This window comes from Mesoplodon densirostris, chromosome 4 (assembly GCF_025265405.1).
Source record: "Mesoplodon densirostris isolate mMesDen1 chromosome 4, mMesDen1 primary haplotype, whole genome shotgun sequence".
NCBI lineage: Eukaryota > Metazoa > Chordata > Mammalia > Artiodactyla > Ziphiidae > Mesoplodon > Mesoplodon densirostris.
The window spans coordinates 43,512,931-43,525,293 of NC_082664.1; the positions used below are offsets into that span (position 1 = coordinate 43,512,931).

A 12,363-nucleotide genomic window follows, 5' to 3' on the forward strand; every position below is an offset into this window, starting at 1 on the left:
TGCAGCCTGTGGAACGAAAACCATGTTCACAGAAAGACAGACAAAATGAAAAGGCAGAGGGCTATGGACCAGATGAAGGAACAAGATGAAACCCCAGAAAAACAATTAAATGAAGTGGAGATAGGCAACCTTCCAGAAAAAGAATTCAGAATAATGATAGTGAAGATGATCCAGGACCTCGGAAAAAGAATGGAGGCAAAGATTGAGAAGATGCAAGAAATGTTTAAAAAAGACCTAGAAGAATTGAAGAACAAACAAACAGAGATGAACAATATAATAACTGAAATGAAAAAATACACTAGAAGGAATCAATAGCAGAATAACTGAGGCAGAAGAACAGATAAGTGACCTGGAAGACAGAATAGTGGAATTCACTGCCATGGAACAGAATAATGAAAAAAGAATGAAAAGAAATGAAGACAGCCTAAGAGACCTCTGGGACAACATTAAATGCAACAACATTCACATTATAGGGGTGCCAGAAGGAGAAGAGAGAAAGGACCTGAGAAAATATTTGAAGAGATTATAGTCGAAAACTTCCCTAATGTGGGAAAGGAATTAGCCACCCTAGTCCAGGAAGCGCAGAGTTCCAGGCAGAATAAGTCCAAGGAGAAACATTCTGAGACACATAGTAATCAAACTGACAGAAATTAAAGGCAAAGAAAAACTATTAAAAGCAACAAGGGAAAAATGACAAATAACATACAAGGGAACTCCTATAACATTAACAGCTTACTTCTCAGCAGAAACTCTACAAGCTAGAAGGGAGTGGCATGATATATTTAAAGTGATGAAAGTGAAGAACCCACAACCAAGATTACTCTACCTGGCAAAGATCTCATTCAGATTTGACAGAGAAATCAAAAGCTTTACAGACAAGCAAAAGCTAAGAGAATTCAGTACCACCAAACCAGCTCTACAACAAATGGTAAAGGAACTTCTTTAGGCAGAAAACACAAGAGAAGAAAAGGACCTACAAAAACAAACCCAAAAGAATTAAGAAAATGGTAATAGGGGGCTTTCCTGGTGGCGCAGTGGATAGGAATCTGCCTGCCAATGCAGGGGACACGGGTTTGATCCCTGGTCTGGAAGGATTCCACATGCTGCAGAGCAACTACTGAGCCTGTGTGCCACAAGTACTGAAGCCCATGCATCTACAGCCCGTGCTCTGCAGCAAGAGAGGCCACTGCAGTGAGAAGCCCGTGCACAGCAACAAAGAGTGGCCCCCACTCGATGCAATTAGAGAAAGCCCATGTGCAGCAACAAAGACCCAACACAGCCAAAAATAAATAAAATAAAAATAAAAATTTTAAGAAAACAATAATAGGAACATACATATCAGTAATTACCTTAAATGTGAATGGATTAAATGCTCCAACCAAAAGACACAGGCCTGCTGAATGGATATAAAAACAAGACCCATATACATGCTGTCTACAAGAGACCCACTTCAGACCTAGGGACACATACAGACTGAAAGTGAAGGGATGGAAAAAGATATTCCATGCAAATGGAAATCCAAAGAAAGCTGGAGTAGCAATACTCATATCAGACAAAATAGACTTTAAAGTAAAGAATATTATAAGAGACAAGGAAGGACACTACATAATGATCAAGGGATCAATCCAAGAAGAAGATATAACAATTATAAATATACATGCACCCAACATAGGAGCACCTCAGTACATAAGGCAAATGCTAACAGCTATAAAAGAGTAAATCGACAGTAACACAATAATAGTGGGTGACTTTAACACCTCACTTACACCAATGGACAGATCATCCAGACAGAAAATTAATAAGGAAACAGAAGCTTTAAATGACACAACAGACCAGATAGATTTAATTGATATTTATAGGACATTCCATCCGAAAACAGCAGATTACACTTTCTTCTCAAGTGCACATGGAACATTCTCCAGGATAGATCACATCTAGGGTCACAAATGGTAAGTTTAAGAAAATTGAAATCATATCAAGCATCTTTTCCGATCACAGTGCTCTGAGATCAGAAATCAATTACAGGGAAGAAAACGTAAAAAACACAAACACATGGAGGTTAAACAATATGTTCCTAAATAACCAAGAGATCACTGAAGAAATCAAAGAGGAAGTCAAAAAATACCTAGAGACAAATGACAATGAAAACATGACAACTCAAAACCTATGGGATGCAGCAAAAGCAGTTCTAAGAGGGAAGTTGATATCAATACAATCCCACCTCAAGAAACAAGAAAAATCTCAAATGGACTAAAGGAACTAGAGAAACAAAAACAAACAAAATGCAAAGTCAGTAGAAGGAAAGAAATCATAAAGATCAGAGCAGAAATAAATGAAATAGAAACAAAGAAAACAATAGCAAAGATCAATACAACTAAAAGCTGGTTCTTTGAGAAGATAAACAAAATTGATAAACCTTTAGCCAGACTCACCAAGAAAAAGAGGGAGAGGACTCAAATCAATAAAATTAGAAGTGAAAAAGGAGAAGTTACAACAGACACCACAGAAATACAAAGCATCCTAAGAGACTACTACAAGCAACTCTATGCCAATAAAATGGACAACCTGGAAGAAATGGACAAATTCTTAGAAAGGTATAACCTTCCAAGACTGAACCAGGAAGAAAGAGAACACATGAACAGATGAATCACAAGTAATGAGATTGAAACTGTGATTAAAAATCTTCCAACAAACAAAAGTTCAGGACCTGATCGCTTCATAGGTGAATTTTATCAAACATTTAGAGAAAAGCTAACACCCATCCTTCTCAAACTCTTCCAAAAAATATCAGAGGAAGGAACACTCCCAAACTCATTCTACGAGGCCACCATTACCCTGATATCAAAAGCAGACAAAGATACTACAAAAAAAGAAAATTACAGACCAATATTACTGATGAAAATAGATGCAAAAATCCTCAACAAAATACTGGCAAACAGAATCCAACAACACATTAAAAGGATCATACACCATGATTAAGTGGAATTTAACCCAGGGATGCAAGGATTCTTCAATATAGGCAAATCAATCAATGTGATACATGATAATAACAAATTGAAGGATAAAAACCATATGATCATTTCAATAGATGCAGAAAAAGCTTTTGCCAAAATTCAACACCCATTTATGATAAAAACCTCCAGAAAGTGAGCACAGAGGGAACCTACCTCAACATAATAAAGGCAATATACAACAAACCCCACAGCAAACGTCATTCTCAATGGTGAAAAACTGAAAGCATTTCCTCTAAGATCAGGAATAAGACAAGGATGTCCACTCTCGCCACTATTATTCAACATAGTTTTGGAAGTCCTAGCCACAGCAATCAGAGAAGAAAAAGAAATAAAAGGAATACAAATTGGAAAAAAAGAAGTAAAACTGTCACTGTTTGCAGATTACTGTACATAGATAATCCTAAAGATGCCACCGGAAAACTACTAGAGCTAGTGAATAAATTTGGTAAAGTTGCAGGATACAAAATTAATGCACAGACATCTCTTGCATTTCTATACACTAACAATGAAAGATCAGAAAGTGAAATTAGGGAAACAACTGCATTCACCATTGCAACAAAAAGAATAAAATACCTAGGAATAAACCTACCTAAGGAGACAAAAGACCTGTACCCAGAAAACTATAAGACAACTGATAAAAGAAATCAAAGATGACACAAACAGATGGAGAGATATACCATGTTCTTGGATTGGAAGAATCAATATTGTGAAAATGGCTATACTACCCAAAGCAATCTACAGATTCAATGCAATCCCTATCAAATTACCAATGGCATTTTTCACAGAACTAGAACAAAAAAATCTTAAAGTTTGTAAGGAGACACAAAAGACCCCAAATAGCTAAAGCAATCTTGAGGGAAAAAAATGGAGTTGGAGGAAATCAGGCTCCCTGGCTTCAGACTATACTACAAAGCTACAGTAAACAAGACAATATGGTACTGGCACAAAAACAGGAATATAGATCAATGGAACAGGATAGAAAGTGCAGAGATAAACCCACACACCTATGGTCAACTAATCTATGACAAAGGAGGCAAGGATATGCAATGGAGAAAACACAGCCTCTTCAATAAGAGTGCTGGGAAAACTCGACAGCTACATGTAAAAGAATGAAATTAGAACACTCCCTAGCACCATACACAAAAATAAACTCAAAATGGATTAAAGACCTAAGTGTAAGACCAGACACTATAAAACTCTTAGAGGAAAACAGGAAGAACACGCTTTGACATAAATCACAGCAAGATCTTTTTTGACCCACCTCCTAGAGTAATGGAAATAAAAACAAAAATAAACAAGTGGGACCTAATGAAACTTAAAAGCTTTTGCACAGCAAAGGAAACTATAAACAAGATGAAAGGACAACCCTCAGAATAGGAGAAAATATTTGTAAATGAATCAATGGACAAAGGATTCATCTCCAAAATATATAAACAGCTCATGCAGCTCAATATTAAAAAAACAACCCAATCAAAAAATGGGCAGAAGGGCTTCCCTGGTGGCGCAGTGGTTGAGAGTCCGCCTGCCGATGCAGGGGACACGGGTTCGTGCCCCGATCCCGGAGGATCCCACATGCCGCGGAGTGGCTGGGCCCGCGAGCCATGGCCGCGGAGCCTGTGTGTCCGGAGCCTGTGCTCCGCAACGGGAGAGGCCACAGCAGTGAGAGGCCCGCGTACAGCAAAAAAAAAAAAAAAAAAAAAAATGGGCAGAAGGGCTTCCCTGGTAGCGCAGTGGTTGAGAGTCCACCTGTCGGTGCAGGGGACACGGGTTCATGTCCCGGTCCAGGAGGATTCCACGTGCCACGGAGCAGCTGGGCCCGTGAGTCATGGCCACTGAGCCTGCACGTCTGGAGCTTGTGCTCCGCAATGGGAGAGGCCGCAACAGTGAGAGGCCCGCGTACCGCAAAAAAAAAAAAAGGGCAGAATACCTAAATAGACATTTCTCCAAAGAAGACATACAGATGGCCAAGAAGCACATGAAAAGCTGCTCAACATCATTAACTATTAGAGAAATGCAAATCAAAACTACAATGAGGTATCACCTCACACCGGTTAGAATGGGCATCATCAGAAAATCTACAAACGATAAATGCTGGAGAGGGTGTGGAGAAAAGGGAACCCTCTTGCACTGCTGGTGGGAATGTAAATTGATACAGCCACTATGGAGAACAGTATGGAGGTTCCTTAAAAAACTAAAAACAGAATTACCATATGATCCAGCAATCCCACTACTGGGCATATACCCAGAGAAAACCATAATTCAAAAAGACACACACGGGACTTCCCTGGTGGCACAGTGGTTAAGAATCCACCTGCCAATACAGGGGACACAGGTTCACGCCCCAGTCTGGGAGGATCCCACATGCTGCAGAGCAACTAAGCCCGTGCACCACAACTACTGAGCCTGCGCTCTAGAGCCCACGAACCACAACTACTGAAGCCCATGTGCCTAGAGCCTGTGCTCCGCAACAAGAAAAGCCACCGCAATGAGAAGCCCATGCACCACAATGAAGAGTAGCCCCTGTCGCCACAACTAGAGAAAGCCCACGTGCAGCAGCGAAGACCCAACACAGTCAAAAAAAAAAAAAAAAAAAAAATAACACACACACAAAAAGACACATGCACTCCAATGTTCATTGCAGCACTATTTACAATAGCCAGGTCATGGAAGCAACCTCAATACCCATCAACAGATGAATGGATAAAGAAGATGTGGTACATACATACAATGGAATATTACTCAGCCATAGAAAGGAACAAAATTGGGTCATCTGTAGAGACGCAGATGGACCTAGAAACTTCACTCATACAGAGTGAAGTAAGCCAGAAAGAGAAAAACAAATATCATATATTAACGCATATATGTGGAATCTAGAAAAATGGTACAGATGAACTGGCTTGCAAGGCAGAAATAGAGACACAGATGTAGAGAACAAATGTATAGACACCAAGGGGGGAAAGCGGGGGTGGGGGGTGGTAAGATGAATTGGGAGATTGGGATTGATATATATACACTAATATGTTTAAAACAGATAACTAATTAGAACCTGCTGTATAAAAAAATTAAATTAAATTAAATTAAAAAAAAAAAGAAAGTTGGTCCTACCAGGAATGTTTAGACAACATCAACAATACCTCGATAGAAGGATGTTGCAATTCTGAGCTCTCCGACCATCAATCACCGAAAGCTCTCTGACTTTAAGTTTGGAGCCCAGTGTGTCATCAATGGCATCTGCTTCTTTCTATAAAGAGCATGAAAGAAATCCATCAAAGTCAAACAGGGACATTCCGACTTCAGATACACAGTTTTCCTTTATATTTGCTGTACACACACACACACGCACGCAAAGCCGAGACGGTAAGCAGGGGAATGTATGGAAGTGGTGGAATTGAAACAAAGGCTAAAATGTAGTTGACAAAGGAAAATAAGAAAAGCTGACCACCCACATTTGAAAAAGCATTATTTGGAAGAACAAAGTGCTTCTAAGTTGAAGATGCATAAATTATCAATGAACGGTACCCTGCTTTTGTCCCCCAAATCCTGATGGAGAGCAGACAGAAGGACTGTCACTATGAATCAAGCTCAGCTGAAACATGCCACTGCTGGTCCAGCCATTTACAGGGCCCATTCACCCCACAACCATTTGCATCCTGAACACTCAGAAAGCTGAACAATAAAACCTCCCAAACGTCTTCATGTGCAACAGGAAGCTCCCAAGCCCAGATGCTACCTTTCATTACGCTGGAGCCTGATGGACAACGGGGAGGGCGCAGTTCAAGGCATTGGTTTGATTTACCTCAATTAACAATAAAACACTACTGGCACACTCTACTGCTGTACAGAGAGCTGTAAGCAATGAGGGTCAGTCATGATTTATGGTGGAAGAGGCATAAAACAATTATACATAAAATACTGTTTGAGTAAATTGGGCATCAAGGTGAAAACATAGATTGGCTTGATAAATAGCAAGTTTGATTTTGTTAAAGGTCAGGATCAATTTAAAAAACAGATCATGCCATTAAAAAATGAAAGAAGTGAAAGCAGACATAGAGAATGGACATGCAAGATTGGGATTGACATATGTGCACTGCCATGTGTAAAACAAATTGCTAGTGGGAACCTGCTGTATAGCGCAGGGAGCTCAGCTCGGTGCCCTGTGGTGACCTAGATGGGCAGGATGGGGTCGCGGGGACGGGGTGGTGGTGGTGGAAGGCAGGTCCAAGGCGGGGGGATATGGGGATATATGTATATGTATAGCTAATTCACTTCGTTATACAGCAGAAACTAACACAACATTGTAAAGCAACTATACCCCAATTTAAAAAATAAAAAAGATTAAAAAATATGGAACTCTGGCCAAAAAAAAAAAAAGTAAGGAAACCAAAGAGTTCTAGAACTGGATAACAGTTTAGGAAACAAAGACAACATGGAGTTTATAATAAGAGGCACCATGTGACCAAACTTTAACTGTTTCGTATTGTGCTGAGATTTCAGGCATACCTCTCAATATTCAGTTAAGAGTTGAAACCCAATGTGAAATTAAGTAGGCATTTTATTACACTATCAGGAAAAAAAAAAACCCTAGGAAAACCAAGACATTTTGAGCTTATAGTAAGCCAAGGAGTTACATTAAGCAAGGTGTGGGTTTTAGCTCACTTACCTGCTTGGAGTTACTGTTCACAAAGAAATCCTACAGCCATGGCAGAGGCATGGAAAAGGAAAATCAGATACATGCAGTTCAGAAATCACAGCAACCAATAGGGGAAGGTCAAGGAAATCAGTGACAGGGTAAGAGATGATTTTATGCTCCCAGGAGCAGCAATGAGAGTTGATGAAGATGAGAGTCTGGCTGGAGATACATTGAAGAGCAGGGTATTAAGCGTTCAGGGTAGAGAGAGAAGATGGCATGTGCTGTACACAGTTTTCAATGGTGGCAAATCAAATTCAGAAACGAAAGGGCTTAAAACACCCCCAAAAGACTCAAAGTGGTGAAGGAACAAATTCTCTTTGAAAGGACCACTGGGCTCCATGTATTCAACATGAAGCAGATTTCATGGTTTTCCCTTGAAGCAGAAAATATCAATCAACTCTATCAACCTGAGGGAACTACTCCCATTGTCATGTGCTACCGGCAACATATGCTTTTTTGAGGGGATGGAATAATCTCCTATCTTCTTGCGTCATTAGGAAGGATTAAGAAAAGAAAAAAGACCAGTTCAACAATATAGGTCAGTAAAACCAACACTCAGTACTCCCCGAGTCCAGACAATGTCTGTGGGCGCTCTGGGTAGGTATGAGGAAAAACACAGAACTTGCAATTAAGAGACAATAAGTGATTCATGTGCTGTGCAGCCATTGGTGGTCCTGTCCCCACTGCCTTGGGGCTGTTCATGCGTACAAGGTCAACAGCCTCTGTTGAAAATAGTTCATAGAAAAGACCTGGAGTGAAGAAGGGAAAGAGGAAGCAGTAATTGACATGTTATGAGAAAGTCACAGCTTTCTTTGCCTATTTTTGCAGTGATGGCATGAATAAAGCTTCGGTGTGCAAAACACACCCCAGTTTTCGGGCCAATTACTTACACAATCAGCGTTTACTTAGCAGATTCCTTAAGGCCTCACTGGTCCCAGCAGCACTGCCAAGGCCAATTTTACACAGATGAGCTGTTTCACATCATTCTTCGAATGGGAAACAAAATGTATCCTCCCCTTGCTCCACCCATACAAGGGGGGATTACTTTTCTGGAATGGCGTTTAAAAAATAAAGTGATAACCACATGAAACTTTTCTTTCCTCTGATGTCACAGTTTTCTTTTGTCCCTGTTGTAACTGTCAAGTTTTTTACCCTGAAACTCCTTAGCACTCTTTCCCTGTAACAGCAGTTTCTCCTTTCAAGGGCAGAAAAAACTTTGGTGAAGTGAACTCCATAAGGTCATCTTATCCTACTTTTCTCTCTTAAAGAGACAAGTTGCAAATTGAATTTAGACCCTGCTCTCCCTGTCTGGCCTTCAAGGAAGAAACTTGTACGAAGGTGTCTGGCAACTCATTCTCCCTAAGTTCCCACTGTCTGGAAATTAATCTCTACTGTAGTGGTCTATGGAACCAGGCCACAAGCATTTACTAAGGATGTGACTTGGGGCTCAGTTTCACTACCTGTAAAATGAAGTAAACAACCGGATTTTTATTGTATTAAATGTGATATGCATGTAAAGCATTTTGTACAGTACCTGTCACATATTTATGAGCTCCATACTTGGAAGCTATCACACATTACAATTATTGTATCTTTCAAGCCAATGATCAAGTCCATTTTTTTGCCTATTGCCCTGCTTTTCAGTTGAGTTGCAGCACAGCTGGTCAAGATCTCCCACTTGTAACCAGCAGCAGCACTAAGTGTAACAGTTAATAGCTAAGTAATGTATCTATCTTTTGAGAGGTGAGGATGAGGAATGCCATGTGAGAGTTAGGTTAATTGGAGATCTTGAGATTCCCCTATTTTAAGAGTCCTTTAATCATCACATTTTAAATAAAATCACAAAGCTTATTAGATGGGGAATGTTAAAAATATTGATACTTCCAGGCCTATTTCAAATAAGTTAATATTCTTTTTGAAACTTTAAATTATTCACTAATTGGCTTGGGCCAAACATGATAGAATTGCCTACATTTGGCTCCACCTAACAGGATGTCTGATTTTTCCAGATGATTTTTGGTGTAGGGCTTAGGGTTTGGAACATAAATAGGAAGATGGGGCTTGCATTTTCAGGAGCCAGTGCTGACAAATTCCTATAGATAGGGTTTCACCATGAAATAATGACTCAACATTTCATAGACAATGACAACCTTTATATGGATGGTTCTTAATCTTTTTGAGGTTGAGATCCCATTGTAAATCTGATAAAAGCTGGAGATCCCTCTCCAGAGAAATGCACACACTAGTATTTATATAAAACCTTGTATTTGATTAACTCTTACCATGTTGTCCAGCTATATAGAACCTGTACCTTATACTTTGGTACTAAGAAAAACCACTATTTACAATTTTTTTTTTTTTTTTTTTTTTTGCGGTATGCGGGCCTCTCACTGTTGTGGCCTCCCCCGCTGCGGAGCACAGGCTCCGGACGCGCAGGCTCCGGACGCGCAGGCTCAGCGGCCATGGCTCACGGGCCCAGCCGCTCCGCGGCATATGGGATCCTCCCAGACCGGGGCACGAACCCGTATCCCCTGCATCGGCAGGCGGACTCTCAACCACTTGCGCCACCAGGGAGGCCCTGTTTACAATTTTTATCTCCTGTCTTCATATGCCATGACTAAGGACAAAGCTTATTGAAATCAATGTCCTAAATCACATAATTTTCAATGTAAAAACTAGATATACAGGATAATAAAAAAATGTAAAAAGAATACAAAAAGAAATTTCTTTAGCCATTCATAAAAATTCAGAAGATACCACTGACTATTCCAAATGGGACCCCAAGAATGACTTGTATATGACATGTTAACGGAGAGTTGGATTCTGGAGCCTAGGATTGCTATCCTTTGTAACTATTTCAAAGCAGAGAGGCTTTGAAATGTTATATCACGTGCTGATAATAGGACCTATAAAGAAGGGGTGTCCCCAGGCAAAGAGTGGGGAAGAGGAATGGAGATAACCAGCTGTTCACTTGTTGCTCCAGAGATATGTGTGCCTTTAGGTAAATGTAGTACTTTAGTTCATTTTCTCTCTGTCCAAATTGCATGTATAGGGAGAATGAATTTATAACATCTTAAGATGAAAATCTCCCACAAAACAAATATGAATGTTGTTTAATTGTAACTGAGACAGTACTACTATGCAATGTGCTACATTATGTTTTAAAATAAGTCTCTTGTGGCTGGTCTAGAGATCATGTATAGTACAGTTTCAATGAGGAAAAGAGGTTCTGAGATTCAAGACACTGACTTTCAAATGAACTTTTGTAATGTGAGCAGGGGAATAGCTGTATGCTATTAAATTCCATTTTATGTGGCACATAAGCTTACATAATCAGCTCTGCACACCTTTGATATCCACACTGGAAAAAAAAAATCCTGAATAGAAATGATCTTGTTCTTAAAACTGGAGTTAAAGAAAATGCTTTACAAAGTCTAACCTTCATAATCAATAAAGCCATCAATAAGAACAAAGTGAAACTGAGAATTATGCCACTTGTACACCTGCCTGGACACTGAATACATACTGAGCCATATTTTTATTATCTGTGACATAGGAATAATACTCACCTCAAAGAATTCATGTGAAGATTAAATGAACAAATAAGTATCAGTTCCTTGAGAACTAAAAATTAGGGTTGATGAGATTGGGGCTCTATATATTATATTCAGCACCAAAAATGTAATGGATACTTAATATTGATTATCATCTTTTAGTCTATATTCTGGTTATTTGCAGATTTTCCTCATCTCTGCTTTTATACTATAAGCTGCATTATAGACCTCCACAATAGTTTAATACATTTGTGTCCTTTGACATACTTTATATTCAAAGCAGACAGTAAAAATATCTGTTGTTTTTAATGATTCAATATTTCTCATATCAACAGGGCACATCTTGTGTGTGTGTACATTTACTTATATCAAATCTCTCCTACATGTCATTAATCAGTGTTCACCTAAATTATACTAATCTGAAGTTTGAAATTTTTTTCAAAATCTTACTCTGTGTAGTGTTCCTGTTGCATGCACACAGACAATGGTATTCATGAGTTCTTTGCCTCTCTGAGAAATTTACTTGGCCACACAACTGGCTGAAATCCAGAGAGTTCGACCAGGGTTTTATAACTCTGGAGGGAAGAAAGAGGAGAAATCATTGAAAAAAAGGGTTCCCGGTATTCATTTGGGAGTAGAAAAGAGAGCAATTCAAGTGTAACAATAATTATATAGAGCATTGCCAAGACTAAAATGAAAATGTATAGGTCTTGACGTTGTCATTAGTTACGAGACTAGGGGACACAATGACAGGCACCCCGTTTCCTTTAGTCCATCCTATGTGTTCCTACTAGTCTGTCTTCATCTTTCGATTTTCTGCCTCTCAACATTCAATAAATTCAATGGAATGGCTCAAATTATCTTCATTTGGGAAACACCTTTATGGTTTAAAAATTCTCAGCTCATGTTCTTACACCAAGAGGGGAGACATACTTGAGTCAAGCTGAGCGGGTGTGCTGAAATTTTTCTCTGGGAAGTTCTACTGCAAATGTCACAAATGATTCTACTTACCAGTCTACTACTGAGTGTTAAGTGCAACCAAAATGTTCTGGTTTATCCTGACTGGCATGACTACTGATTATTTAAACAGCAATTGGTTGCTAGG

At 39.4% G+C, this 12,363-nt stretch overlaps 1 protein-coding gene across 1 annotated transcript in view; it reads right to left on the reverse strand.

Annotated features, from left to right (window-relative positions):
- DAAM1 (dishevelled associated activator of morphogenesis 1) overlaps window positions 1–12,363 on the reverse strand; it is a 179,131-nt gene that overhangs the window by 38,446 nt on the left and 128,322 nt on the right. The window contains exon 16 of the mRNA XM_060096127.1: window positions 6,149–6,255. Coding sequence (XP_059952110.1) covers window positions 6,149–6,255 — 107 coding nt within the window. The remainder of the gene's footprint in view (window positions 1–6,148; window positions 6,256–12,363) is intronic.